General features: G+C 45.5%; 1 protein-coding gene across 1 annotated transcript; it reads left to right on the top strand.

The window, feature by feature from the left end:
- The first annotated feature begins 7,033 nt into the window (after window positions 1-7,033).
- On the top strand, window positions 7,034-26,907 carry LOC127581198 (nitric oxide synthase, inducible-like). Its single transcript, XM_052035308.1, has 26 exons — window positions 7,034-7,268; window positions 7,789-7,837; window positions 8,168-8,281; window positions 9,062-9,210; window positions 10,271-10,433; window positions 10,549-10,640; window positions 11,345-11,486; window positions 12,636-12,775; window positions 12,957-13,131; window positions 14,208-14,309; window positions 15,152-15,346; window positions 16,188-16,270; window positions 16,641-16,785; window positions 17,304-17,408; window positions 18,016-18,068; window positions 19,023-19,197; window positions 20,310-20,442; window positions 20,556-20,634; window positions 20,713-20,903; window positions 21,268-21,425; window positions 22,358-22,568; window positions 23,539-23,626; window positions 23,737-23,858; window positions 24,763-24,911; window positions 25,459-25,653; window positions 26,109-26,907. Exons 1-26 carry the CDS (start codon window positions 7,168-7,170, stop codon window positions 26,157-26,159), a joined length of 3,360 nt encoding a protein of 1,119 aa, XP_051891268.1. The 5' UTR covers window positions 7,034-7,167; the 3' UTR covers window positions 26,160-26,907.
- The last annotated feature ends 1,083 nt before the right edge of the window (window positions 26,908-27,990 follow it).

Below are 27,990 nucleotides of genomic sequence, written 5' to 3'. Positions count from 1 at the left end.
GCCAGTTCTGGGCTTTATCAACTGAGGCATAGAGTGTTAAAGCAGGGAAGTTACACTGAACCTATATATGACACTGGTCTGGCCTCTGCAGGAGATTCTATTCATTTCTGGTCACCACATTATGGGAAGGACATGGAGGCGTCGGAGAGGGTCCAGAGGAGATTGACGAGAATGATCCCTGGGATGAAAAATTACAGTTGCAAGAATAGAATAGAGAGGCTGGGACTGTTTTCTTTAAAGAAGAGAAAGCTGAGGGGAGATCTGTTAAAAGTATATAAAATAATGAGGGGTCCAGAGAGAGTGGGTGGTGCAAGGCTGTTCCTTCAGTGGACGGGTCACAGTATAAAATAAAAGTGCATTAAGAGTGGCAGAAGGAAAAACTATTTTACACAGCATGTGGTTGGAATCTGGAATATTCTACCCACAGACGTGGCGGAGGCAGGTTCCACAGTGACCTTCAAGGGAGTTGGATAAATACATGATGAAGAAAAGTTTTCAAGACTGCGGAGGGAGTGTCAGGGGATGGGAGATAGGGGTGGAACTAGTGAGTTGCTCTGGCAGAGAGCTGGCATGGACATGATGGGCCAAATGGCCTCCTTCTGTGCTGTACCATTCTATGATTCTATTATTCTATGATCTCCCCAAGCAGAAACATCTTCTCTACATCTACCATATCAAAACCCTTCGTGTTATTAAAGGCCTCTCAACTCCACCATTTTTTCCAAAGACCCAGCTCCCCAGAGACAGTCAAGTTGTCATAGAAGATGATGCCAACATGATACAGAAAGACACTACATCTGTACACTGCTCTGTTCAAGCTGGCAAAGCTAACAAGCTGGTCGTGCCGTCTTTGTGAATAGACAGATTTAAGCTGAATCCTTTGGTATTGGCACTGGTTTATTGTTGTCACGTGTACCAAGATTCAGTGAAAAGCTTTTGCTTGCATGCCATCCAGGCAGACCACGCCGTGCACAAGTACATTGAGGTAGTAAAAATGAAAACGGAGTGCAGAATATAGTGTTGCAGTTACGGAGAAAGTGCGGTGGAGGTAGACAAGTAAAGTGCAAGGGCCACGACGAGGTAGATTGGGAGATCAGGAGTTCATCTCTTATTATACAAGAGGTCCATTCTAGAGTCTGATAACAGCGGGATAGAAGCTGTCGTTGAGTCTGGTGGTACGTGTTCTCAACCTTTTGTATCTTCTGCCTGACAGGCGAGGGGAGAAGAGAGAATGACTGGGTTGGGAGGGGTCTTGGATTATAAAATAAGATATCTTTATTAGTCACATGTACATTGAAAACACACAGTGAAATGCATCTTTTGCATAGTGATCTGGGGGCAGCTTGCAAGTGTCACCACGCTTCCAGCATCAACATAGCATGCCCACAACCTCCTAACCCGTATGTCTTTGGAATGTGGGAGGAAACCGGAGCAACCGGAGGAGACCCACGCAGACACGGGGAGAACGTACAAACTTCTTACAGACAGTGGCTGGAATTGAACCCGGGTCACTGGCGCTGTAAAGCATTACACTAACCGCTACACTGGCTGCTTTCCCGAGGCAGCAAGAAATGTAGCCAGAGTCAATGGAGGGGAGGTTGGCTTGCGTGATGGACTGGGCTGCGTTCACAACTCTCTGAAATTTCTTGCGGTCTTGGGCAGAGCAGTTGTCGTACCAAGCTGTGATGTATCCAAATAGGATGCTTTCTATGGCGTATCTATAAAAGTAGGTAAGAGTCATCAGGGACATGCAGAATTTCCTTAGCCTTCTGAGGGAGGGCATCTAACAGGTGAAACAACTGAAGGTGTGGTGTGGACGCAAGGCATCTAGAACCAGTATCTCTGGAGAAGGGTGGTAAGTTATCAGAAAATTCTTCCTCACCTCTTCCCAATCTTGTATCTTTGTTGGTTGTACTGTCAAACATAACCTGACTCATCCAGTACTCTGTTAGTGTGGTTACCAGAGTCAACAAAACTGCTTCAGAACTGACTTCCCTACAAAGTGATTTTGTTGGCATGGAATAACCATGAAATAATTTTTACCTAATTATATATCCATCATCTGGGTGCTAGATCTGGTTTAGCTGCATTGCCCTTTGCATTTCCTGGTTGTGATTTCAAATTTGGCATTGCCTAACCTAGCTTCAGCCTCCCTGCAACCATTCAATTCAGCACAGACTCAGTTAAACCCACCTTGGTCTCTCTCCTCCCACAGCCCTACCACCCTCTGAGATCTCTGTGCTCCTCCAGTTCTATCCTTTTGATCTTCTCTGATTTTAATCACTCCACCATTGGTAGCTGAGCTTCCAGATGCAAAGGTCCTGAGCTCTGGAATTCTATCCCTTAAACTTTCCACCCTTTAAGAGGCTCTTTTAAACTTTCCTATTGAACTTCAGGATCAGTTTCCGTTTGAGCGCACTGCCCTTCGATGTTAAAGAGCCGATACGAATGAAAGAAGTTTATAGCGCATCTGTTCATTGGTAAACTCATCTCAGGAGATAGTTGTCTGCCTCCGTCTATCCTCCATTGACTCCTGCTACAGTCTTCCAATCCACCCTCCCACCTGCTCAAGTCCCCTACCCGTCACCAGCTCCCTGTCGTCTCACACCCCTCCTCAGTCCACCAGTCGCCGCGGAGTCCTTTCTCGACACTCCCTTTCTCCATCTCGCCTCTCCACTCACAGTCCTGATGCAGGGTCTCGACCCGAAATGTTGGCAATTCCTCTCCCCCCACAGATGCTGCTCAACCCGCTGAGTTCCTCCAGCAGATCGTTTGTCACTCAAGGAACCAAGCATAAGATTCAAAGTTGACATGGTGACAAGGGACTGAGGGGTAGACTTCCAACAAGGTGTTGAACTCAGCCCCCACCAGCCCATTCAGGGTGGGGAAGAAAGATGCCAAGCATTGCTGTAAAGAAGAGCAGGAGGGTTCCCTTGTGGTGTAATAGGGTTAATATTTATATGATCATTGTCATGCCATTGTTTGTGGGACCTTTCTGTGCGCAAATTAGTTGCTGTGTTTCCCACAATGCAACAATATACTTTATTGGCCACAAAGCCATTTGAGATGTCCTGAGCCAATAAAAGAAATGTAACCAATGCTAGTTTTATTTTCTATTTGACTGATTGCTTTGGTTGTATAGTATAGTTCAAGATCTCACTGCATGTTGCATGATAAGTTGTTGAAAGGCAAGTCAAACCACCCAAAGGGCCTGTATCTAATTGGAGATGGCCACGAACGAATCCTTTCTATGCTCAACCTGCGCCAGTCAGAAAACCAAGTTGGGAATGTACGCCCACTAGTGGTCATGCCCATTAACTGCAAATAATGAGCTAACTCTCAGAATGAGAGAGGGCTGCAGGTCAAGGACAGGTACTGGGAAGCAACTTTATTTAGGACCATGACAAATTAGCAGCCCATTATGCTGTCTACCCTTCATCATTGAAAAATATCTCAATTTTGTTTTTTCCCTTTAGATTCAGATTCAGATTCAAATTAGTTTATTGTCATATACACCAGGGTGCAATGAAATTCCTTGCTCGCGTAAAGCTCACGGAGTTTATTGTCACATGCACAAGTCCATGTGTGCACAGGTGCAATGAAAAACTTACCTGCAGCAGCATCACAGGCACATAGCATCAGATAAGCAGCACTCACAAGCAAAACATACACTAAACATAAATTATACACAACTTTTACAAGAAAGGACACAATTAGAACAAAAAAGAACAGAGTCCATTTTAGTGCAAAGTGATCAATGTGGTCATAGTGTTGTTAAACTGCAGTGATTAGGTTTGTGCCGGTTGGTTCAAGAACTGAATGGTTGAAGGGAAGTAGCTGTTCTTGAACCTGGTGGTGTGGGACTTCCGTCGAAGAAAGCAGACACTCAGAATCATAATTTGGGAGCTACGTGACCGGTTCAGGGTCTCACTGGAGCAAGAGCTGGATTTAGGGCGAATAACCATACCGTGATCTGTGCTTCACATGCGCAAGTCTCCAAAAGGAATCACAGTCCAACCAAGGTACTGCTCAAACACAGTCTCTTTCTCCTGATATGTGTACACCTTTATTATAAGATAAGATAAGATATCTTTATTAGTCACATGTACATCAAAACACACAGTGAAATGCATCTTTGCATAGAGTGTTCTGGGGGCAGCCTGCAAGTGTCACCACACTTTTGGCACCAACATAGCATGCCCACAACTTCCTAACCCGTACACCTTTGGAATGTGGGAGGAAACCGGAGCACCTGGAGGAAGCCCACGCAGGCACGGGGAGAACGTACAAACTCCATACAGACAGTGGCTGGAATTGACCCGGGTCACTGGCGCTGTAATAGCGTTACACTAACTGCGTTACTACACTACTGTGCCTGCCCATACAGTATATTGGTATTGGTATTGGTTTATTATTGTCACTTGTACTGAGGTACAGTGAAAAACTTGTCTTGCATACTGATTGTACAGGTCAATTCAAGTTTCGATGATCTTTATTTCATCAGTAATATCAACAGTGAAACCCTAGCTTTGTACCAGCTGCCTTCAGTTGCCTTTGTCTGATATAACTTGGCAAAGAATCAAAACCAAAAGAAACAAATTTGGATTTATGCAGTGTAATTTGTGTGCTTGGCACATCTAATGCCCTTCACTGCCAAGTGTCACTTTTTGAACTGCAGGTGTGCTTGTCAGGCAGGCAAACTTTTGGCAGTCGATATAGAGATAGCAAGGTCCACACATGAGACAAACAAACCAATTATCTGTTACAATGGTGAAGATGGCAAAGCAGGAATATTCGTCAGAACTTCCTGCACTTTCTAAACTGGGAATCTCGTGTGTTCACCTGAGCAAGCAAATACTGCTTCAGTTCAGCACATCTTCCAAAGGACCATATTCACAAAAGTCTGGAATAAAAAATATTTCTGTTCTCCAGTGGGTGGCAGGATGATGGTGGGAGTGTGCAGGATGCAGTAAATATCGCCAGATAATAGAAGGCAAGTTATCTAGAGAACTGGAGGAACAGCACCTCATTTTCCGTATTGGAACCTTACAGCCTAACTGCATGAACATTGAATTCTCCCACTTTATGTAATCCCTTCCCCACAATCTCCCCCCCACCACCACCACCCCACCAGGCTCCTTCTCTTCTTCCCTTTCCTAGCCCTTTTTTCCCCCCTCTTCTTACCTTCGACCCATCCCCTGGTGGATCTGCTCTCCCCTCCTCCCCTGCACCTGCCTATCACAAAGTCATTGCCATCTGCACAAGTAAATGCGTGCACAGGTGCAATGAAAAACTTACTTGCAGCAGCGTCACAGGCACCTAGCATCAGATAAGCAGCATTCACAAGAAAAACATAAACATAAATTATACACAATTTTTACAAGAAAGGACACAAGTTGAACCGAAAACACCATTTTAGTACAATGTGGTCATAGTGTTGCTAAACTGTAGTGATTAGGGTTGTGCAGGTTGGTTCAAGAACCGAATGGTTGAAGGGAAGTAGCTGTTCCTGAACCTGGTGGTGTGGGACTTCAGGCTGCTGTACCTCCTGCCCGATGGTAGCTGGGAGAAGGTGGCACGGCCCGGATGGCGGGGATCTTTGATGATGGATGTTGCCTTGTTAAAGGAGGGAAGAGTCAGGGAAGAGGAAAGGTTCAGGGAAAGAATTTCAGAGATCGGGACCTTGGCGTCTGAAGGCACGGCAGCCAGTGGTGGATCAATTAGAGTCGGGGATGATCAGAAAGATCGAAATAAGAAGGGGAAGAAAGTAAGGAGGAGGCCAGACCGTGGAGGGATAGTCTGTGGTCTATACTGAGCAGAACAACCTTCAGCAAATGCAGAGAAAATGGTGCTCCATTCTGCCTGAACTTGAACTTGGGAAAGCCAAAATTGAGCAGGAATCTCATAAACCCATGGAGGAGGTACAGGAGCCTGAAGACCCAGACTCAACGTTGTAGGAACAGCTTCTTCCCCTCTGCCATCAGATCTCTGAATGGTCCAGGAACCCATTCCTATTTTGCACTATTTATTTTGTAACTTATAGTAATTTTTATACCTTACACCGTACTGCTGCCACAAAACAACAAATTTCATGACATAGGCCAGCGATAATAAACTTGATTCTGATTCTACTGGAGTCACACATCGGTCGGATGCAGTGAGGACGGCAGATCTTCTCCACTGAATAATATTAGTGAACCGGGTGAGCTTTGTGACAATTTGGTGATTTCATTGTCATCGCTACTGAGGTTAGGTCATTTAATTCCAGAGTTATTAAACTCTTTGAATTTAAGTTCCCCAGCTGTCCGTAGTGGGATATGAGTTCCCTACTCAGGAAATGGTGGTGGGAGTGGAATTACTGTCGCCGATCGGAGGCAGGGAGAAGGAAACCCCCAAACTGGTCCCAAACGTCTTGTTTCATGTCCCAATACCCCGAAGGTCCAATGACAGCAGATTACACGCAAGGAACTGTCATGGGGAGAGAAGACATTGCACAAAACGTATTGCGGCCAGCCACCGGTTCATCAGCTGATGGAGGTGGGAGCGGGCCGTGGTGACCCTGCACATTGGAAACCACACACCCCCACCCCCCGCCCTTCTTCCAAACGACCCCAGGGACCACCGCCCAATGTCTCATCTGAGGGGAAAGCGGTAGCCCGTCAGTGATGCTTTGGAAGATGTGCCGATCTCTCTGGAATGGAGTTTGCACCCAGAAGTTCCGCGTCAAGTTCTCTAAGAGTGATTTGAGTCAATAAATGAGATTGAAATACAGAAACTTACTTCACTTCAGGCTGCCTGGTTGGACGATTGGCCCGATGACGCTGCCAATGACAGGTTTCCATCTGATGTTGCAATCAGCGTGTTTTTGATTTATCGGAGAACCAAGCAATGAAGTATTGAAATGAATCGGGGTTTTCCTGGATTACACTAATTTGCCTGCGTTACAAAATGGGCGGAACGCAATGAATGACCACTGCAGGTGTATAAAAAAGCCAAGTCCATCCAACGATCCGCAGTGACAACAGTCCCGACTTCTGCCAGAAACTTGTAGAAGTTTTACACTTCACCGAGTGGGAAGTCTGCTTGTTGTTGCTCCTTTTATTTTACAGGGTTCGTTTACTTGAAAAGAAGTTTCTGCTGTTCACCAGAGGCTGAAAGCGAGCCAAGATGTTGTGCCCATGGCATTTTCTAACGAAACCCAAGTACAGGGGCAAGTACGAGCCTGGAGTCAGCAAAACGGCGGATGTGAACAACAACGAGGAGAAAAGGTCAGAGGCAACTTGAACGAACACGGAGTTTGGGGGGAAAGTGGGGTGGCGCGCTTTAATTCCTCTCGGGAAAAGTGTGCGTTGGTTCCCAAATACCTTCACCCCTCACCGATTTCACTTCACATCCTCCAGATTTGGTAATTTCTGATAAATGCTTCGTTAAATATTGATGTTCGTTAATTCACTAAAGATTATTACCTGGAGGTCGCAACGAAGTTAGAAAATTCAGATGTCTAGATAACGAGATGCAAAATTGAGATAACAACGAATGAATGATTAAATACATTGTCCCTTGACGAAATTATCCCTGGATACAGATGATTTTTATCGTGCATTTCTGAGGTTCTCAGATTAAGGTGAAGGGATACTTTGAAGATGAACTTGTTTTGTTTTAAACCGTTCAGTCGTAATGTTTGATAGAGTTTACGATGCCTAAGAATTTCTGTTGGAAGAGGAGGTGCTCAGAATTATAGGCAGCCCAAAATTGTGCTAACGATTCTCAATCGAATTCTTTCTCCAGCTTCGGCAATGGGTTCATCCAGTATCCTAAGGACCCGTCTCCCCCTGAGGTAAGTGGTAGACAGATTCTAACAGAAAATTCGTTAACGCATAGCATTGTTTTCTATAATACCAAATGCATTTAGTCTCTTGACGAAATTGTCTTGGGATTTGCATTAAATGGCTCACATCAACTCGCCGGATTGGGAACTGCAGGGAAATGAGGATGGGGGAGATAACTAAACAAAGGCTTCCAAAGGTCGTCCACTTCCCACTTCAATGTTGGATGCCCGTTTTAAAACTCCATTTGGAAGCGCGGAGAATTCTTATATTCGCATTTAAAAGGCGGGGTGTGTACCCAGAAAGGAACTAAACGGAAATCTTTTTTTAATTGTCAACAGCCGCATCACAGCAGTGAGACCAGGCGCTGTCCTTACGCACCCAAATTTGTGAGACTACTTAACATGGAGAACGGGGCGATGCTGCAGGATACCCTCCATCAGAAAGCAGTGAGGGTAAGGGTTCAGATCTCCATCACTGGGCAGCGCAAGGTGAACAGGGGTACCTCGCTTTCACTTGGTCCACTAGGGTAAACAGGTGGCGCAGAGGTGCAGCCACCTCTCAACCCCGGCGACCCAGGTTCGATTCCGACATGGGGTGTTGCGGAGTTGTGGACCTGTGACGCTGCGGTGCCCTCCCACCTGTCAGCCCGGATGGCCATTTTCCAGCCCCCAGCTTTGGCTCCAGGTTGGAAGACCGACCCCCCACCCAACCCCCAAGGCACTTCAATCAAATGGGCCTCGGGCACTCAAGCAGTGGGAAGAAAACTGGAGAGAAAGTTGGGGGGTGGGGTGGGGGGGGGAAGAGAATCTGGGGTTGAGAACGTGGGAAGAATAAAGTCGGCTTTATTGACCTGTGCACAAGTACCTGTATGCAAAACGTACCTGAGGTAGCATCACATAAGCAGCGTTGGCAAGAAAAATATAAATTAAACATACATTTAACACATTTTTTTACAAGAAAGAACGAAATTAAAACAAAAAAAAAACAAAGAGTGAGATTAAGGGGTAGGATTAGTGTAAATGGGTGGTTGCTGGCACGGACTCGATGGGCCGAAAGGCCCGCTTCTGTTCATCTTCAGTGCCTGCCCTCCCGATAAAATCCGCGCAACAATTCTCTTCCCACTGGATTAAAATCGGGCAAGTTATCTCACGGTTTCACCAGTCGGTCAACAATTAGTCCAACGAGTAAAATAAAGTAACGCCGCTAATTCGCCCGCGTTGCGTCCCGTTTAGAAAATGCCGTGCCAGTCTGCGACATGCAGGGGATCGCTCATGAACCCGAAAGCAATGACCAGAGGACCTCGGGATAAGCCTGTCCCGCCAGAGGAGATCCTGCCCCAGGCTTTGGACTTCATCAATCAATACTACCAATCCTTCAAAAGGTAAGGGCGTCGGTTCCGTGAAGGGGTTTGGGGAGGCTGGCTGCTGATTCTCGCCTCCGTGTCCCCAGCTGTCATTTGCAGGAGTTGCTGGAATGAGTAAATCTCGCTTCACGGACGGTTTAACAACCTGCCGCTAGACGCAGCTCTCGGAAGTCGCTGCTACTCCGCCGTGACGCATCCACCTAGCACAATGCAATTGCAGGGCATATTTGCTTTGGAGAGTTTCCACTGGTTACTTTATCTTGTTCAAAGGGAGAGGTGTGGGATTTTGTTTCAAGACGTCATTAAGATTTACAGTCGTCTATACAGCACGGAAACAGACCCTCTGGCCCTACCGGTCGGTGCCACCGTTGTCTAATTGAGTCCCATCTCGTCCATATCCCTCTAAACCTTTCCTATCCGTGTAACTGTCCAAATGCATCAGAACGGTTGAAACTGCACCCGCCTCTGCCCCATCCCCTGGCTGCTCGATCCATATACACACCACCCTCTGAGTGAAAAAGGTGCCCCTCGGATCCCTTTGAAATCTCCCCCCTCTCACTTCACACCCCTGCCCTCTAGTTTTGAACTCCCCTACCCTGGGGGGAAAGAACATTGGTTATTCGACACATTGAGTTGTTGGGAGGTTTGGGAGTGGGGTCGGGACCCACCTGAAGGGTCAGCATCTGGAAGGCGGGTCCTGAAGAGGTAGAAGAGACACAGAAAGCTGATTGCATTTTGATGCGCCCCTGAAGAGCCGTGAGCAGCAGGGTAATGGACTTCCCGGATGGTGGGACAACAAACACTCTGCTGGAGGGACTCAGCGGGTCGAGCAGCGTCTGTGGGGAGGGAAAGGAGTTGTCAACGTTTCGGGTCAAGACCCTGCATCCGGACGGGAGGTGGGATTACACTGGGCACCTCCTTCCCAACCAGCACGGACAGAGTGCACCGAGTGGCACCTCTGTGCTGTGAAGTGTCCATGGTTATAGTTAGCTGTGATTTGTGTGGCGTTACCTTAAATGAACTGGCGGTTACTGTGACAATCGGGTCTCCGGGTTAATCATAGTGATCTTTCCCCTAGCCCCAAAACTGAAGAGCATCTAGCTCGCATTGAGCAAGTGACAAAAAGCATCACAGACACGGGCACATACGATCTGACCATGGAAGAGCTGATATTTGCCTGCAAGCAAGCTTGGCGCAACGCTCCTCGTTGCATTGGCCGTATCCAGTGGTCCAACCTCCAGGTAGGAGCCCTCCGCCTTTTGCGCTGGCGCTGGGAGGCTTTTCAAACAGTTCCAGCTTCCCAGCCGACTGGTGAACGGTGTCCAACTCAACGCCCGTGCGTGTGTTTCTCTGCAGGTGTTTGATGCTCGCAAATGCACCACCGCAAAGGAGATGTTCCAACACATGTGTCGGCATTTCAAGTACGCGTCCAATGACGGCAACTTAAGGTATGGACGGGTGAATGCGTAAATATCAGTGAGAGATTCGTGTAGTATCATGTGAAGGCTACCTTTGCACACATTTCCTTTGTTTGTTCTCTTAACTGAACCATGCTCCAAAGAGGTTTAAAACTGCCTTTGGTAAACCAGCAGATAAAGGAATGTCGTTAAATATTCAGTCCCAATTCTCAAGAGCCTAGTTAAAGGCCTTGGTGTACTTTTGTGTACCATAGAGAGTATCAAAAATTAATATAATGTAATAACGCTGATCCACTTATGAATCTCATATTTATGAAGTAAAATCCTTAGTGTACGTTCTGTATGGAGGTCTGGGAGAAGCAGTTGCCCTGCTGTGTTTAATGTCCATACATGCCGCAAGCATGTGCTACTGAGCATATGCACCTCCGGTTTCCCCTCCTGCAAACTAACCAAACCAGTTTCTCTGCAAACCTGTCTTTCTAATAAACGTTACATTTTTAAGATTTGAAATTGGCAATTGCAAGATTTCTCATTCCCCAAAAAAATCCAATTAGGATGTTGTAAGCCTGGCAAAACTTGAATCACAAGAAATTGTGGCATTGATACAAAACTAGTGAACCTGCAGAGCATGTTGCAGGCAACCAAGCACCAATGGATCGGAGTCGCTTAAGGCGGTGTAGGACAGCATTTATTTCATTTCTCTGAGTTATTCATGTGATCATTTTGGTCCATAGATCCACCATCACCATCTTCCCTCAGAGGACCGATGGAAAGCATGACTTCAGGATATGGAACAGTCAATTAGTCAAATACGCAGGGTATCAGATGCCTGATGGCTCCATCATTGGGGATCCAGCTGGAGTTGTATTCACACAGGTAAATCATGATGCTCATTCAGTCACTGGCACCTTCACATCACTGCACTAAAAGACCAAGGCTGGAAGATAGCAGGTCCCATGAGTCAGTCCCGCAGGAATTTAAAGCCACTTGAAACCATTTCAGTCTGTTCCTTTCAATTCATGTCCAGCATTTCCAGCACGAGAAGCAGCAACCAACTCTAGCTAGTGATAATTTAAAGGTCCAAACCAAGCATTCATTTTGATAAATGTTTGAAATGCTTACGTTTATTAATCAGGGTATTGAGTCCAGGAGTCAAGAAGTTACGATGCATCTCTACAGAACTCTGGTGAGGCCGCATTTAGAGTATTGTGTGCACTTCTGGTCACCTCACTATAGGAAGGATATTGAGGCTTTAGAGAGGGTGCAGAGGAGGTTTACTAGGATGCTACCTGGATTAGAGGGCATGTGCTATCAGGAGAGGCTGGACAAACTTGGGCTCTTTTCTCTGGAGCAGTGGAGGCTGAGGGGTGATCTGTTGAAAATTATGAGGGCCATAGATTGAGTGGACAAGCAATATCTTTTTCCCATGATTGAGCCATCCAATACCAGAGGGCATGCATTTAAGGTGAGAGGGGGTAAGTTCAGAAGAGACGTGAGGGGTATGTTTTTTACTGAGAGAGTGGTGGATGCCTGGAATGCATTGCCTGATAGGGTGGTGGAGGCAAATTCATTGGGGGCTTTTAAGAGGGTCTTGGATGGGCACATGAATGAGAGGAAAATAGAGGGATACGGGGATTCTGTAGGTTGGAGGGAATAGCTATGTCGGCACAACAGTGTGGGCCGAAGGGCCTGTTCTGTGCTGTACTGTTCTATGTTCTATGTCTATTGAAGAGCTACGTGTTAAAAGTATGAAGGTTCAGGAATAATTCCAGCTAGTTTTTGGCACTTTGATACCTCAGTTTTGTTTACTTTCACTCCATATCCCTTCATACCCAGGTCATTTAACCAGGATCTACTCACATTTTTGATCAGATGTCTCAAGGAAAGAATGATCTCCAAGTGGGCTGATTTATAATGCAAATTCTATGTGGCTACATCCTAAGGTTCTCTGCCAGGTCTTGGTAAGGTGTTGCATCACCTTATAAGGAGTTTCAGTCTGAAGAAATGTGTCTGCTTCCTTCTCAGCTGTGTGTAAACTTGGGCTGGACACCTCGCTACGGCCGCTTTGATGTGCTTCCTTTAGTCATTCAAGCCAACGGTCAAGATCCAGAAGTGTTTGAAATTCCACCGGAACTGGTCCTTGAAGTAGAGTTCGAGCATCCAACGTAAGTTCCCACTAACCCTTAAACCTCATGTAGAATGGTCCCAAATCCATAATTTCATACTATTATATGTGCATTTACGGGCAGACCAGTTGACAATGACAGCCAGAACTTTGCTCCATGCACTAAAATATATAATGATTTTTGTAACTGACAGAACATTATCTTCCACTTGTGCTTGCAGATTTGAGTGGTTCAAGGACCTGAACCTCAAGTGGTATGCTCTTCCTGCTGTAGCCAACATGCTGCTTGAAGTTGGAGGCCTGGAGTTTCCTGGATGCCCTTTTAATGGCTGGTACATGAGTTCTGAGATTGGTGTTCGAGACTTCTGTGACGTTCAGCGATACAACGTGTTGGAGGTACAATCATTTACATTTGCTTGGAAGAACGTTGTCTGAGGGTCAGTCTCAGATGGTACATTATCTGAAAATGGTTGTGTATAAACTGTGGTGTTAACTAGTTAGGTAGGAACATATCAACAGTGGGTGCATTTCCTCAATGGTCTCTTTAAAACCGACATTATGCACTGTGGGGGATAAACTACAGATTGTAAAACCAGATCTTAACTGTTGACAACACAGTTTTGTGGAGAATTTATGCACACCTTTTTCAATTAAAGGGTTGAGTCACACTGCTGATTGAAAGCTCAAGGTCAAAAGGAATAGATGGGGATTTTAGGAAGGTTTAAAAAAATTGAGATTCGGCGTCAGAGCCAAATCAGGTGTGAGTTTTAAAAGTTTTTAGATTGAAAGGGAAGGAAAGGGAGCAACTGGATCATTCTGAACAACCAGGAGAAAGTGAAAAACAAGGAATGAGTTTGGAGTTCAACAGTGACAGTGCAGAAAGAAGTCAATTTTGCAGTCCATGAGGAGAGAAAAGGAAGTTCAAGGGTTAATAACTATGACTGTAACATTTAAAGGGAGATGGGGAGACAAGATAGTCACATGGAGAAAGAGTTTGGGGGTTAGTGGTTGGCGCACTAACTAGTTGAAACCAACATTGCTAGGAACAGAGAAAAAGATAAGATATCTTTATTAGTCACATGTACATCGAAACACACAGTGAAATGCATCTTTGCATAGTGTTCTGGGGGCAGCCTGCAAGTGTCGCCACGCTTCCGGCGCCAACATAGCATGCCCGCGACTTCCTAACCCGTACGTCTTTGGAATGTGAGAGGAAACCGGAGCAGCCAGAGGAAACCCACGCAGACACGGGGAGAACGTACAAACTCCTTACAGGCAGCGGCCGGAATTGAACCCAGGTCGCTGGTGCTGTAATAGCGTTACGCTGACCACTACACCACCATGCCTGCCCAAAAAGTTAAGATAGACAACAACTGATTTTTTTTCTCTTTGTAAAACAACTGAAGTACAATGTAGAATTTGTCTAATTTTTAATCTGGTTTTAACTAATTTTTAATTTCTGTGCATTGCAGGAAGTGGGAAAGAAAATGGGATTGGAGACAAACAAGTTGTCATCTCTGTGGAAGGACAAGGCCTTGGTGGAGATTAACATCGCTGTGCTCCACAGTTTCCAGGTGAGGGAATTAACATGATCAGAATCAAATCTTTTCAGAGAAAGTCCACATACTACATTTAGAAAAAATGTAACATTTGGAAAATTCTGTTCCCCCGTCCAGTTAACTAAATCACATAATCCATAGGAACATTGGGAGGATTTTGGTCAATTATTAGCAAAGCTGTTGGGTTCAGGAAGATCATGAATAGTTTAACGGGAAAGAGCTTCTAACGGGGTTAAACAAGGTTGAGTCAGCTCACAAACTGCCTCCAAAACAGAATTCAGAGCAGCTCACTAGGACAAATTCCACTCTTTGTAATTGTCCCTGTGCAGCGTTCCAGAGTTGGAACATTAGAATTCTGAACTGGTACTTCCTGGTGCACCTTCTGTGGGAAGTTGTTGGAGTAAGACTAATTACCAGATCCCGTTCTTTATATAATTATTCAATTTTATAATCAGGGTGTTGCTGGCAAGTCCAGATCTCAACCCCCTCCTCCCCACCCCAGCCACCGAGAAACGTCTTGACATAAAGCTTCAGAGCTGAAACTCTAAGTAGATGTTCCTCCAAAATGATCGTTACACCACAGAGCCAATCACTTTCTTGGGAATTAGTGGGGAATTGTGGGGTTTCAGTGTGAGCTGGCAATAGATTAGATGGGCTGAAGTGGCCTCCTGCTGCGTTGTAAGGAAATATAGAACATATACAACTAGTTTACAAAATAAGCACTGGAGTTTAAAGAGAGTTTCTCAGTGTCAGGTTATTACATCAACACTGTCGGAGGGTTTGTTCATTTGCTACTCTCAACTCACCACATGTCTCCTGGGCTTCAGAACTTTAACCTTATAATGTTCTGATTTCAGAAGAAGAATGTCACCATCATGGACCACCACACTGCCTCCCAGTCCTTCATGAAGCACATGGAGAATGAGTTTCGGCTGAGAGGAGGCTGCCCTGGCGACTGGGTCTGGCTGGTGCCACCAATATCTGGAAGCATCACGCAGGTGTTCCATCAGGAGATCCTGAATTACATCCTCAGCCCCTTCTTTTATTATCAGGTAATTGATTCCAGGGAAACACAATCTAAAGGCCATTGCTCTAACTAGTATGTACACTGGCTTTGAAAAATGGAGCCAAGGAGAGTGCACAGAGGAAGTTCACGAGAATGATCCCAGGAATGAAAGGGTTAACATATGAGGAGCGTTTGATGTCTCTGGGCCTGTACTCGAGGGAGTTCAGAAGGATGAGGGGGGGAATCTCATTGAAACCTACCAGATACTGAAAGGCCTGGATAGAGTGGACATGGAGAGGCTGTCTCCATCAGTAGGAGAGTCTAGGATCCAAAGGCACAGACTCAGAATAAAGGGATGTCCCTTTAAAACTGAGATAAGGAGGAATTTCTTCAGCCAGAGGGTGGTGAATCTGTGGAATTCGTTACCACAAAGAGCTGTGGGGGTCAAGACATTGGGCATATTTAAGTCAGAGATTGATAGGTTCTTGATTGGTAAGGGGGTTAAGGGTTACAGGGAGAAGGCAGGAGAATGGGGTTGAAAACAAATCAGCCATGATCGAATGGTGAATCAGACTCGATGGGCTGAATGGCCTAATTCTTCTCCTATATCTTATGGTCCTATGCTCCTGAGTTAGCTGATCATGGTAATTGTGCCACTTGGGGTTTTATGATTGGCATCAATACCTCCTAGATTAATAAGAAACCAAAATTTCCATAGTCTGTCACCAATCAGAGACCCCTGCCAGAACTCCCACACTGGATCAGGAGTTCCTATATAGTGATGGTATCACAGTCAGCCTGTGAGTTAAGTACATAGTCCGCATCTGTTATCTCCAGGCAAGGCAACATAATAGTTCTCACCTCCTGCCAATGTTCTGCATTCACAGATTGAGGCTTGGAAAACACACAACTGGCAAGATGAAAGACTGAGACCAAAGAAGAATGAGATCAAATTCAAACAATTAGCAACGTAAGCTTGTCAAAACATTCATTCCTTTTACAGTGCTTTTTATTTTGGTTTGTTTGTGTGCCTTCACGCCAATGCTGTTGAATTCAAAAATCGCCGTGTGGTCCCTCCACACAAACCTTTCACTGGGACTCCAAGGCTTGTCATTTCGTGCCCTTCACCCTTCAGATTATTTCTCCTACAGTGCAGAGGCTTCAAGAACCCAATGAGTAATGAGGCTTCTTTTTGACTTCTATTCTCTTAATCCTTGAAGTTGTGAGATGGCGGGGAGGGGAGCAAGAATGTGGGGGCCAGAAGAAATGGTCAATTCCTAGAAATATTTTCAGTGAGGGGAGCAGATGATCGGTTGTTAATGACGTTGCTTTTCCTTTAGGGCCGCACTTTTTTCTTCTGCTCTGATGAGGAAGACCATGGCCAAGAGGACAAAAGCAACAATTCTGTACGCCACAGAAACAGGAAAATCAGAAACCTTTGCCAAAAGGCTGTCCACGTTGTTCAACGGTGCTTTCAATGCCAAGGTAAGTAAAATAAAATGAAACACTGGCACTTTTTTTTCAATGGCAGGATGCCTATTTAGCTAAGGAAGCAGTTATGTAACAAGATTGCTGTTGTAATGTGACAGTAGCAACAGCTAATTTGTATACACAATATATCCCAGGGAAACGTTGACCCTTCACTTCAACTTCAAAATAACTTTGGGCAATTGGCTTTGCACTACAGACCTGCTCATAATTCACCAGCATCTGGCAAGGCCCATGAAAATGACTGACAAGGGAGAAGGAAAACTTCTGAGACTGAGGCAGGACTGACGGTTGTATTCTACCTATTGGACAGAAAACATAGAGGAAAATATTCCAGCTGCAGTTGAGATGCTATTGGGTTTAATCAACTTGCTTTCATGTGTGTACAAAGGTGCTGGGTCTACTTTATGTGCTCAATAACAAGGCACATAAAAAGAATGCTTTATTTTAGAATCAACCTCTGCATGGATCATGACTTTAATGATTGTTTTGATGTGATTGTTCTTTATCATCAGGTCGTCTGCATGGATGACTATGATATGAATAGTCTAGGCAATGAGTCTCTGGTCTTGGTGGTAGCAAGTACCTTTGGAAATGGAGATTCACCTGGAAATGGAGAGGTAAGCCGTCTGTTTCTTGGAGAGGTTATGCCTCATCAAATCCCAACAACAGGGCTAAATAAATGGGCTTAATTCCTCCCATCTGGGCTCTGGGTAGACGATAAAATGAAAGTTGGCAAGCTCAGTGACCAGTGCTTATAAGGACACTGCTATTTGTAGCGAGCTTGACGGTGGAGTGATTGTACAGTGGATGCAGAGCTTCCAATTCAGGAAGAAAATTCTGTCTTTGAAATGCTTCACCATCAGGTGAAGTGGAACTGAGCAGCAGGCAGTCCCGAGGTTGGATGGAGGGTCAGAAGAGAAAGGGGGAATAAACTCTGACAAGAGTACAAAGAACACGGGGGAGAGAAGGGCAGGAAAGATCAATAAGTACAACTGTACTCCAACACTGTGGGAAAAGCCCTGAAACCGGATTTCGTGTTGGGTTGGAACATAGAACATTACAGCACAGTACAGGCCCTTCGGCCCACAATGTTGTGATAGAATCGAAAGATGGTGAAGAAACTCACGAAAGCATGCTGTAAATTCACTTTAAATAAAAATAAAGCCTTTTCTCATGGTGCAGCATCTATTTTTTTGTTTAAACAATTTAATGTTTTCCTTGCAGATGTTTAAGAAAGCCTTGTTTTCCAAGAAGCTGTTGAAGGGATACAAATTCAGGTAAACCTTTGCTCTATTTGCCGTAGTATGCTCAGCTTTGCAGTTCCCATTTTCATAATTCCTTACAAAAGGGAAGGAGACCATTCCATCCATCCAGTCTATGCTAGCTCTCAGATCAATCTCATTTCCCCCCCCCCCATTTATTTCCCTGTAACCTATTCACTCTCAGATACCCATGAAAATGGTCTGATTCCCCTGTTGCTCACCTACACTAGGGGCAATTTACAGAGGCCAATTAACCTACCAACCAGCACATCTTTGGGATGTGGGAGGTAACTGGAATCCCTGAAGGAAACCCACGCAGTCACAGGGAAAATGTGCAAACTCCATTCAGGGAGCACCAGAGGTCAGGAGTTGAACCAGGGTCGCTCGAGGTGTGTGGCAGCAGCACTACCCGCTGTGCCATTATGCTATTTGCCATCCGAATCAGACAGGTCTAGTTAGGAGTACTGTTGCCATAGTTTAACCTCCCACTGCTGACTTTAATGCACAACCCTTCAGTACAGCTACAGGATGTCCCCTGTGCCCTGACCAGTACTTATCTCTCACCCAATTCCTGTTCTGCACACTGAGCATTTCCATTAAGCCACAATTCAAAATCTTTTCAGAACATTTCTGATGTGTTCCTTGCTAAACCCATTCAGAATGAATAACAAAAATTCAACAGGCAAAATCTTGACCAGATAGCTAGGAGTGGAGTGTTTGGGTCAGGGTATGAGCACAGAGGAGAATTGCAGCTTAGAAAGGGAGACTTCACATTCAGGAAAGAAAGTGGTCCTTCAGAACTAATGAGCTGGACTTTCCAGTCCAGGTGAAGGGTCTTAAACCAAAACACCGACTGTCCATTTCCCTCCAGGTGCTGCCTGGCCCACTGAGTTCCTCCAGCGCTTTGTGTGTTGCTCCAGGTTCCAACATCTGTCTCTAACGGTTGAGCTGTTTTTTTACCCCCCACAGGTACTCCATCTTTGGCCTGGGATCTCGCATGTACCCACAATTCTGTGCTTTCGCCCACACACTTGACAAGAAGCTGGAACAGCTCGGAGCCGTCCGCATGTCACCAACAGGAGAAGGAGATGAACTCGGCGGGCAAGAGGAGTCCTTTGTGGACTGGGCCATCACCACATTCAAGGTAGATTATGGGTGCATTTGGCACTAACTATTTCCTTGACGGTTTTCTGCATCCCCATCTAACATAGTGGAAGGCTACACTATGTTCAACCCATTATAGAAATTTCAAACATGATGTCCATGTCTTGAGATGATTCAGGGAGCTTTGGCATTTACCGTCTCTCCCTCAGTGCTCTGAGATGTTGTTGGAACCTGGTTGATACTTAACACAACATGTGGCTTGCTGGGCCACTTCAAAGGGTTATTAACATCCACCATCTTGATGTGGGATTGGGATTACCTGCAGGCTAGATGAGCTAAAGACAGCAGATTTCTTTCCTTGAGGAATATTAGTGAATCAGTCAGGTTTTGGACACAACACACAGGGTGCTGGAGGAACTCGGTGGATCAGGCAGCATCTGTTGGGGTGGGGTGGGGTGGAATGGACAGTCGGCATTTCGAGTTGAGACCCTTCATCTGGACTGAGAGATAGAGAGGAGATAGCCGGTATAAAAGGGTGAAGGAAAGGGGTGAAGCAAGAGCCAGCAAGGTGCATCCAGGTGAGAAGGGGTGATAGGGAGGAGGGAAGAGGGGAAATGGCGACGGAGGCTGGGGGGGCGGGGGGGGGGTGATGGGTGGAGGCAACAAAGGACTGCAGATGATGGAATCTGATGGGAGAGGAAAGGTGGAGCATGGAACCGAGTGAGGGAGGTGGGGAGGGCAGATGGGAACCGTGGGGGAAGTGGGAAGAGAATCTGAGTCATCGCATTTACTGGATCTTGAAAACCAGTTTCAAGTTCCCCGACTGCCCTGATGAGATTTGAACATGGTGTCTCTGGGTTACAAGCCCACTAAACAGAAGTGCTGCACACTTCCCTCCCTTACCTCGAGGGAATCACTTCAACTCTGCGCAGGTCTCGGGGACGCACTTTGCAGAATAACAATGTTCTGCCACATTGTAACCTGGTCCTATTGGTGATCAATCTTTCACCTTGTCACCTGGACTCTAATGATCCCTTGTTCCCTTCAGACTCCTGGGCATAGTGATATGTAAAAAAACATGCAGTCTTGGGAGAAGATAACCATCTCTCCTTTACTTTTGAAGATAACCATCTCTCCTTTACTTTTAAACAGACAGCCTGCAAAGTCTTTAATGTGCGGGGTAATGTGGAGCTTGGACAGTTCAAGATGGCCTCTAAAAATAGTGTGTGGGATCCCAGCCGGTACAGATTCGTAATGGAGTCCAGGTCACTGGATCTGTGTTCAGGTATTGTCTACTGACAGCCCTTTTGCTCTAACGACCACCCTTTGAACCCACATTATTTTGGGCATATTGATTAAAGCTTGTAATTAACAGTTTGCTTTTTTTAATTTCCTCAGTTATCTCCAAAATGCAAGGAAAGAAAATTCTGCCAATGAAGTTAAAATCAAGGAAGAACCTGCAGAGCTCAGAATCCAGGTACACTAAAACTACAAAGAACAAACTCTTCCTTTCCAATTACTCTTTGAGTGCTTACCTGGGTCTCTCTGTTCACAGCCGTTCTACCATCCTGGTCGAGCTGACCTGCGAGGATCCTGAGAACCTGCAGTATCTGCCTGGGGAGCACGTCGGAATTTTCCCTCGCAATCAGGAGGACCTCGTCGCCAACCTGATCAAGAGGCTGAAAGAGACACCAACTCCACATCAGTGTGTCCAAGTGGAGGTTAACAATGGCAACAGTGCCAAGGGTAAGTGCAGCTTTGCAAACCTCTGCTAGTTCCCTTCAACAGATGTAGTTAAAAGCCCTCACCATCCCGTGCCCCAACCTAGATTTCTACGTTCAGTTACCACTGAGTACAGACTTCATCTTCTATGACAATGATTGAGATTTGGGTTCCCTGTTAGCGAATCTGCCTCCAATTCTGTTCAAAGTGCTGAGTGTTCTTGAAGGGATTGACCCTCCAGGACACCTACCCAGCTTTGTGGGATTCCAGCTAATTTCCTTGTTCAGCTGTCACAATTCTCCTGCCGTTCTGAAGAAAGGAAGCTTCAAACCAGCTTCAATCCTGGGGACTTTAGACTGATTGGCACGGTGTTCATTGTTCCCTGCAGACTGGAAAGTTGATGAAAGGATCCCAGCGTGCACTCTTGAAGAGGCCTTTACGTATTTCTTGGACATCACCACTCCACCTTCTCAACACCTCCTGAAGAAGTTTGCCCAACTGGCTGCGGAGGAATCAGAGAAGAACCGGATACTGGAACTGAGCCAGGTGAGCACAGGGTCCCACCTCATCAGGTTTGCACACGGCTGTCATTGTAACCAGGAGCACAGGTGGAAAGCTTTCAAAACAGGCTGGTTATTGTTTGCCCTGCTTCGCAGGATATGCATTGCCTTTGATGTGTGGTGACTGCTGTAATGTTGGGAAACATGGCAACAAACTTACATACAGCAAGCCCCAGAGACACCAATGAAATGGCCAAGTACGATGTGTGGCCTGGATTGGGTAGGGCCACTTCTCTGAAGGACATCAATGAACCAGTTGAGGCTTTGACCATCTAGTAGTGAGCCTGTCTGTGGAAGAGTTATTTAATCCCAACCTGCCTAATGGGGATAATGATAAAATTAGATGCAACAATGGTGTTAATTTCTGTCTGCTCCTACACTGAACTGGGAGGCAATATTGGCCTGGATCCATCTAAATCCGATAGCAAGTTTGGTTAAAACTGACACCTTTGTTCCCAAATTACCAGAGTTGTTGAATTCTGTTTCTCATTCTGTAGTGGTGAACTCCTAAATTATATTTAAAAGAAAATAAATGCCACTGCCCTTTGTGAATGTGGACACCCCCACCAATCCACACACCTCTTAGAGTTTGCAAATTCAGCTTCCCCTGATTGCAATCATTGTCTTCACCACAAAGATCAGTAACATCGGGGTTCCCTGTAACCAAATAACATGCCTCCCACTGGAAGTACTGATGGTGTTTGGAGGGCATGATTAGTTGCCCCCAGGACATCTACCCAGCAAGGAGGCAGGGGCAGGTGTCTGGTTAGGTGGCATATCAGTAAAAAGGAGACAGTTTATTGGACCTAACAATATTCTAGCACACAATCAACCCCTTGCTTAGTTAAAGATTCAACATGTACAAGACCATATTCTAAATTATCTCCTATCTAATCCTGGTTTGGTATTCCTCTGCAGAATTCCCAGGAGTATGACAAATGGAAGTCCTTCCACAGCCCCAACATCCTGGAGGTCCTGGAGGAATTTCAGTCCATCCAATGCCCCGCCATGTTCCTCTTCACCCAGTTAATGTTGCTGAAGCCCAGATATTACTCCATCAGTTCGTCACTGGATATGAACCCAGGAGAAGTCCACCTGACTGTTGCAGTTGTGAACTACAAGACTAGAGGTACTGAGAGTCCTAACACAATGTTATGATGTATCTTAAGCATTAGGATGTAACTACTCTTTAGAACTTAGATTCCAGTTGCTTAGCAGGTGACATGTGCAGGGACAGTTAATTGATTCAGTGGAACAGTACGATTATAGAGTAGTTTTGTTATCCCCAAAGAACATGGGTCAATATCACGGCCATGTGGATGAAACAAGCCTTTCAAACATTCTCAGTAACATGGCTTGGCCTTGCCATGGACTCATACAACATAGAAACAGGCCCTTCAGCCCACTGAATCTGTGCCGACCATCAAGCATACACTTACACTAATCCTGTTTCATTCTCCCTCAACACTCCCATCAGCTTCCCCCCCTCCTCCCCACCCTCCAGATTCCACCACTCACTAGGGGCAACTGAGAGTGGTCAATTAACCTACCAACCCTTTCAGTTAAATGGGAGGGCAAACCATGTTTGGGTGCCCACCAGAAGAAATGCCTCATGACCTGCGGTCTCCAACTGAGCAATTCTCAGAGATCTGGCAGCTGGGGCCAACTCATTCTCTCACTCAGTGCTAACCAGGCACCCACACAAATTTCCCAATCATTCTCCTGCACACCGTAGTGAAGATGTCAAAGGATTGCAATGCCACATCAACCAATAGGCTATGCCCCACATTACTGAGGTGTGAAAATAGGAACTGCACTTGATACAGTGCCAGCGACCTGGGTTCAATCCCGGCCGCTGTCTGTAGGGAATTTGTACATTCTCCCCGTGTCTGCGTGGGTTTCCTCCGGGTGCTCCGTTTTCCTCCCACATTCCAAAAGATGTACGGGTTAGGAAGTTGTGGGCATGCTACGTTGGCGCCGGAAGCGTGGCGACACTTGCGGGCTGCCCCCAGAACACTCCACAAAAGATGTATTTCACTGTGTGTTTCGATGTACATGTGACTAATAAAGAAATCTTAATACTTTCCTCTTGTATTTAGATGGACAAGGCCCCATGCATCATGGCGTCTGCAGTACCTGGCTCAACGTTGTGGAAAAAGATGAGCTGGTCCCATGTTATGTGCGCAGGTAGGCTATTTGCAACTCATTCTTTGAAACTATGGCTTTCAAGCTCAGAATTGGATGTAAAGCAACAAAAAGGCCAAAAATCAATAACTGATTTCACGTTACAATTCTAGTACTGCAGGATTCCATCTTCCAAAGAACCAATCGAAGCCCTGTATACTGGTGGGCCCGGGAACAGGGATCGCTCCATTCCGAAGCTTCTGGCAGCAGCGGCAGCATGACTTTGAGAAAAAAGGTGGGTTCCAAGTCCTTGCTTTTATTGCCAAGATTTGCACCTATGTTGGTCTGACACAAAATACAGGCGCTCCCCGTGTTACGAAAGACCTGACTACTGAAAATCCGACTTTACACAAATTCTCCCATACATTTTTAAAGTATTTTCAAGCTAATAATAATAATAAAAAGTTGTTTTGTGGTATTCATGTGGTATGACTAGATCCAGTATATATTCCATTGGTTTAATTATGGGTAGTGTTAGGGAGATTATTCAATAAAATGAATGAATGATAGCAAGTATATGAAGAGCAATAGGATATGGGTAACTATAGAAAACAGACGTTTCTGACTTGCGCTTAAGTCATCTTATGGACAGTTCTCAGGAACAGAACCCTTGCGTAACCCAGGGACTGCCTGTACTGATGTCTAACTCTACCTCCTGTTCACATCTACCAATGGCAATAACAAAGAAAGAGCAAGGTTCACCACACTGGCTTCTGTCTTGCTTGGACAGATCACAGGGCTTGTTTGGTCAATGATTTTTATATAAAAAGGGAAGGGGAACTGCAAAAAACATTTGAAGAAGAAAGTTCTTAAACAGGAAGCTGTAAGGAAAAGGGGAGAAGATCGATAACTCCTGGAGAAGCCAACAAGGGTACAGACTGCCAATTCCCACACCCTTCTACTTGTCCCATTGAGCCTATTACTGCCCATCAGGAGAAATGCCTCCTGACCTGCAGTCTCGGACTGAGCAATTCTCAGAGACCTAGCGGCTGTGGCCAACCCATGCCCTCTCTCAGTGCTAACCAGGCAGCCACACAAATTTCCCAATCATTCTCCTGGGCCGTTTTGACATCAATAGGCAAAAGACGAGGCTGGATTTGTATTTAGTTTGAATATTCATTTTGTTTTTTGACATTTAGGAATCAAAGGTGGGTCCATGACTTTGGTGTTTGGATGTCGGGATTCACAAAAGGATCACATTTATAAAGAAGAAACACTGGAGCTTAAGGACAAAGGTATCCTGAAGGGTGTTTACACAGCTTACTCCAGGGAGCCAGGCAAGAAAAAGGTACGTTAACCTTCAGAATCAACAATGATGATGGGTTTCGCTTTTCTAACCTAGTATGTTCCTGGGTGTTCTGTCACCCTCTTGTCTGGCACTGAGGCATGTTGAACGCCCAGAACAACCTGTCGATCACCTATCAGCATGGCTGACAGACAGGTGCCATTCGTAGGGCCTTGTAAATGAAGAAGAGGGTATTTTAAATACTATTATCCAGTATTCCTCATGTGGCTGCCTATTAAACAACTCTGAAATACCCAGTGCCATCCTGTACGCTGCTGCCCAGTGAATGGTACACTCAGGTTTGAGATCCATAGATACCATAACCATTGCTAAATCAACATCCCTGTTGGGACACAAAATGGGTCTGGAGACTGGGTGAGAAAATAGTGCTGAGGATGACTTTGGGCTCCCATGCAAAGGGCTGAAAGGCCACCTGCTCCTATTTCTTGGGTGTGTTGGGTGCTATGCAGATGCAAAGTCTTGCTGTTACTGCATACCAAAGCAAGATGGGCGTATCCTCACATTTCCGCATCCATTTTTGTCCAACCAGACTTACGTGCAAGATATTCTTCGGGAAAAGCTGGCGCCTGAAGTCTACAAGGTACTGCATGAAGAAAAAGGACATATCTACATCTGTGGCGAGATCAAGATGGCACAGGATGTCACCGAAACCCTAAAGGCCATCATCGCCAAGCAGGGAGATATGAACACCGAGGACGCTGAGGAGTTCCTCACAGAATTGAAGGTAGGTCTGATGTTTGAAATCCCTCCTTAAAAGGACCAGGAAACCCCCTCCCCCCTGACAATGCCAGTCAGCCTGACGTACAACAGACACAGAAATCCATCCCCAGCTTTTGAATCTTCCAACCAAGCAACGGATTACACACTCTCTCCCTGAACGGCTCACACTACATAGGGATCTTGTGCCCCATTTCCCAAGAAGACCTTGAGACCCTCAAGTAAGAGGAAAAGATATGTGTGACTACAAATAAAAACCCTCCCGTGAACTTCAGTGAATCTGCAGTGGTTCCCGAGAGTCCAATCCAAAGAGGTTGTCAAGTACTCCTCCACTTTAAGATGTGCTTTGAGCCACATACCTGAGGTCCCCATGAATGGAATTGTTCTTAATTTCAGAACTTCTCATATGGTTATCCTATATTGTGATTTCTCTTTTAATTCCATATTTCTTTAACTTCTTAGAACCAGAAGCGTTACCACGAAGACATCTTTGGGGCAACTTTCCAGAAATAATGACACCGATGATACAACTGATACCAAAGACAAGTCTCCCACAAACATTATTAATGAAGGAAAAGACTTGATAACAGGGCTTCATTGTGCTGCTTTTTTGTACTCCAGATATCTGCTTGCTACTGTATGGACCAAAATGGACCTCGTTTTTATTGCAATATATAGCATTCAAACTCACACATGCATTTACAAACATAAGTGGAAATCTAAAGAGGTTTAAAGCAGTAATTTGCACTTACACATGAAACCTGTTGCAATTGCCTTTAATAACTGTACAGGAAAAATGTTCGGGATCAGTTTTTCAAATCTAAATTCGCAAATAGGACAAACATTGCAAGAAAGAGCTGATAAAGTTCAGATTTGCCATGCACTTTGTAAGAGTGAATATGCAATAGCCATAATATGGTAAGTGGCAGCTGGCTGCTATGTGTAATAATTGATGTGTAATAGTAAATTATGAATTTTAATAAAGCACTTTGAATTGTATCTGTCTTGCTTTGTGATTCTGACAACACTTCTGTAACCACAAAGGTCAGCTTAAACAGTCCTTCTCACAGTGCGGAGTGAGGGGGAGCAGAAGGGGAAGTCGACACTGAGATTTTGGAATGGATCAACACCATCCAAGCAGACTTGAGAAGATAATTCGCTTTGAGATGGCCATAGCTCAGTATTAACACTGAGTCAGAGATCATGGATTCTGTCCCATTATATGATTCATTGGAGCAAAAAAATTGCAGACACTGGAAATCTGAAATAAACCCAGCAAATACTGGAAACAGGCAGCACTGACGGAGTGAAACGGTTGATGTTTCGGGTCAAGGATCCTACCATCAGAACTAGAGTCGTGACAAAACAAGCATAAATTGTGGAAAGAGGAGAGAATAAAGGGAACATCAGTGTTAGACTGCAGATAGAAATTGTCCAGGTAATAATTATTTTAAAAACTGGCAATTGGAGAGAGAAAAAGTGAAACCAAAAGGTACAGCCACTTGCATGGAGAGAGAGACAGGAAGAAAGGGGGGGGGGTTAACTGAAATAGTTAAATTCAATATTGAAGTCCCAGTGGCCGTTATGCATCCAGGTTGAAGATGAGGTGCTGTGCCTCAAGGGCAGACACAGTGGCGTCGCGGTTAGCGTAACGCCATCACAGTGCCAGCGACCTGGGTTCAATTCCCACCGCTGTCTGTAAGGAGTTTGTACATTCTCCCCGTGTCTGCGTGGGTTTCCTCCGGGTGCTCCGGTTTCCTCCCACAGACGTACAGGTTAGGAAGTTGTGGGCATGCTATGTTGGCACCGGAAGCATAGCGACACCTGCGGGCTGCCCCCAGAACACTCTATGCAAAAAATGGATTTCACTGTGTGTTTCAATGTACATGTGACTAATAAAGAAATCCTATCTCTTATTTTGGGCATCAGAGCAACATAGGAACCCAAATACAGAGAGGTCAGAGTGGGAGTGGGATGGAGGGTTAAAGTGACAGGACACTGGAAGCTCAGGGCTGCCCTCACAGACAAAGGTGTTCTGCAATCTTCTAGTCACCCAATCTCTACTCGGTTTCTCCAGTGGGGTGGAGGTCACATCCTGAGTACTAAATGCTTAGATCAAATTGGAAGAAATGGCAGTAAACTGTTACTTCACTTTGGGTTCTCAGCTGGTGGGAAGGGAAGTGGTAAAAGGTCAGGTGTCGCATGGAAAGGTGGAGTGGGAAGGGGAGTGGCTGCTGGAGATAGAAGAGTGGACCAGGGAGTTGCTAGAGGGAACGGTCCATTTGGAACGATGGAAGGAGAGGCGAAGACATGCCTGGTGCTGGAATCAGCTGGAGGTGCTAGA

This window comes from Pristis pectinata, chromosome 21, assembly GCF_009764475.1.
Source record: "Pristis pectinata isolate sPriPec2 chromosome 21, sPriPec2.1.pri, whole genome shotgun sequence".
NCBI classification, from domain to species: Eukaryota; Metazoa; Chordata; class Chondrichthyes; order Rhinopristiformes; family Pristidae; genus Pristis; species Pristis pectinata.
This window is presented reverse-complemented; position numbering and strand designations above follow the sequence as displayed.

Bases quoted from the DNA above. Each gene is read 5' to 3' on its own strand.
- LOC127581198 (XM_052035308.1), top strand. From the start codon at position 7,168: ATGTTGTGCCCATGGCATTTTCTAACGAAACCCAAGTACAGGGGCAAG. The intron at 7,269-7,788 runs GTCAGAGGCAAC...TTCTTTCTCCAG, and splicing joins AACAACAACGAGGAGAAAAG to CTTCGGCAATGGGTTCATCC. The intron at 20,904-21,267 runs GTAAGTGCAGCT...TGTTCCCTGCAG, and splicing joins CAATGGCAACAGTGCCAAGG to ACTGGAAAGTTGATGAAAGG.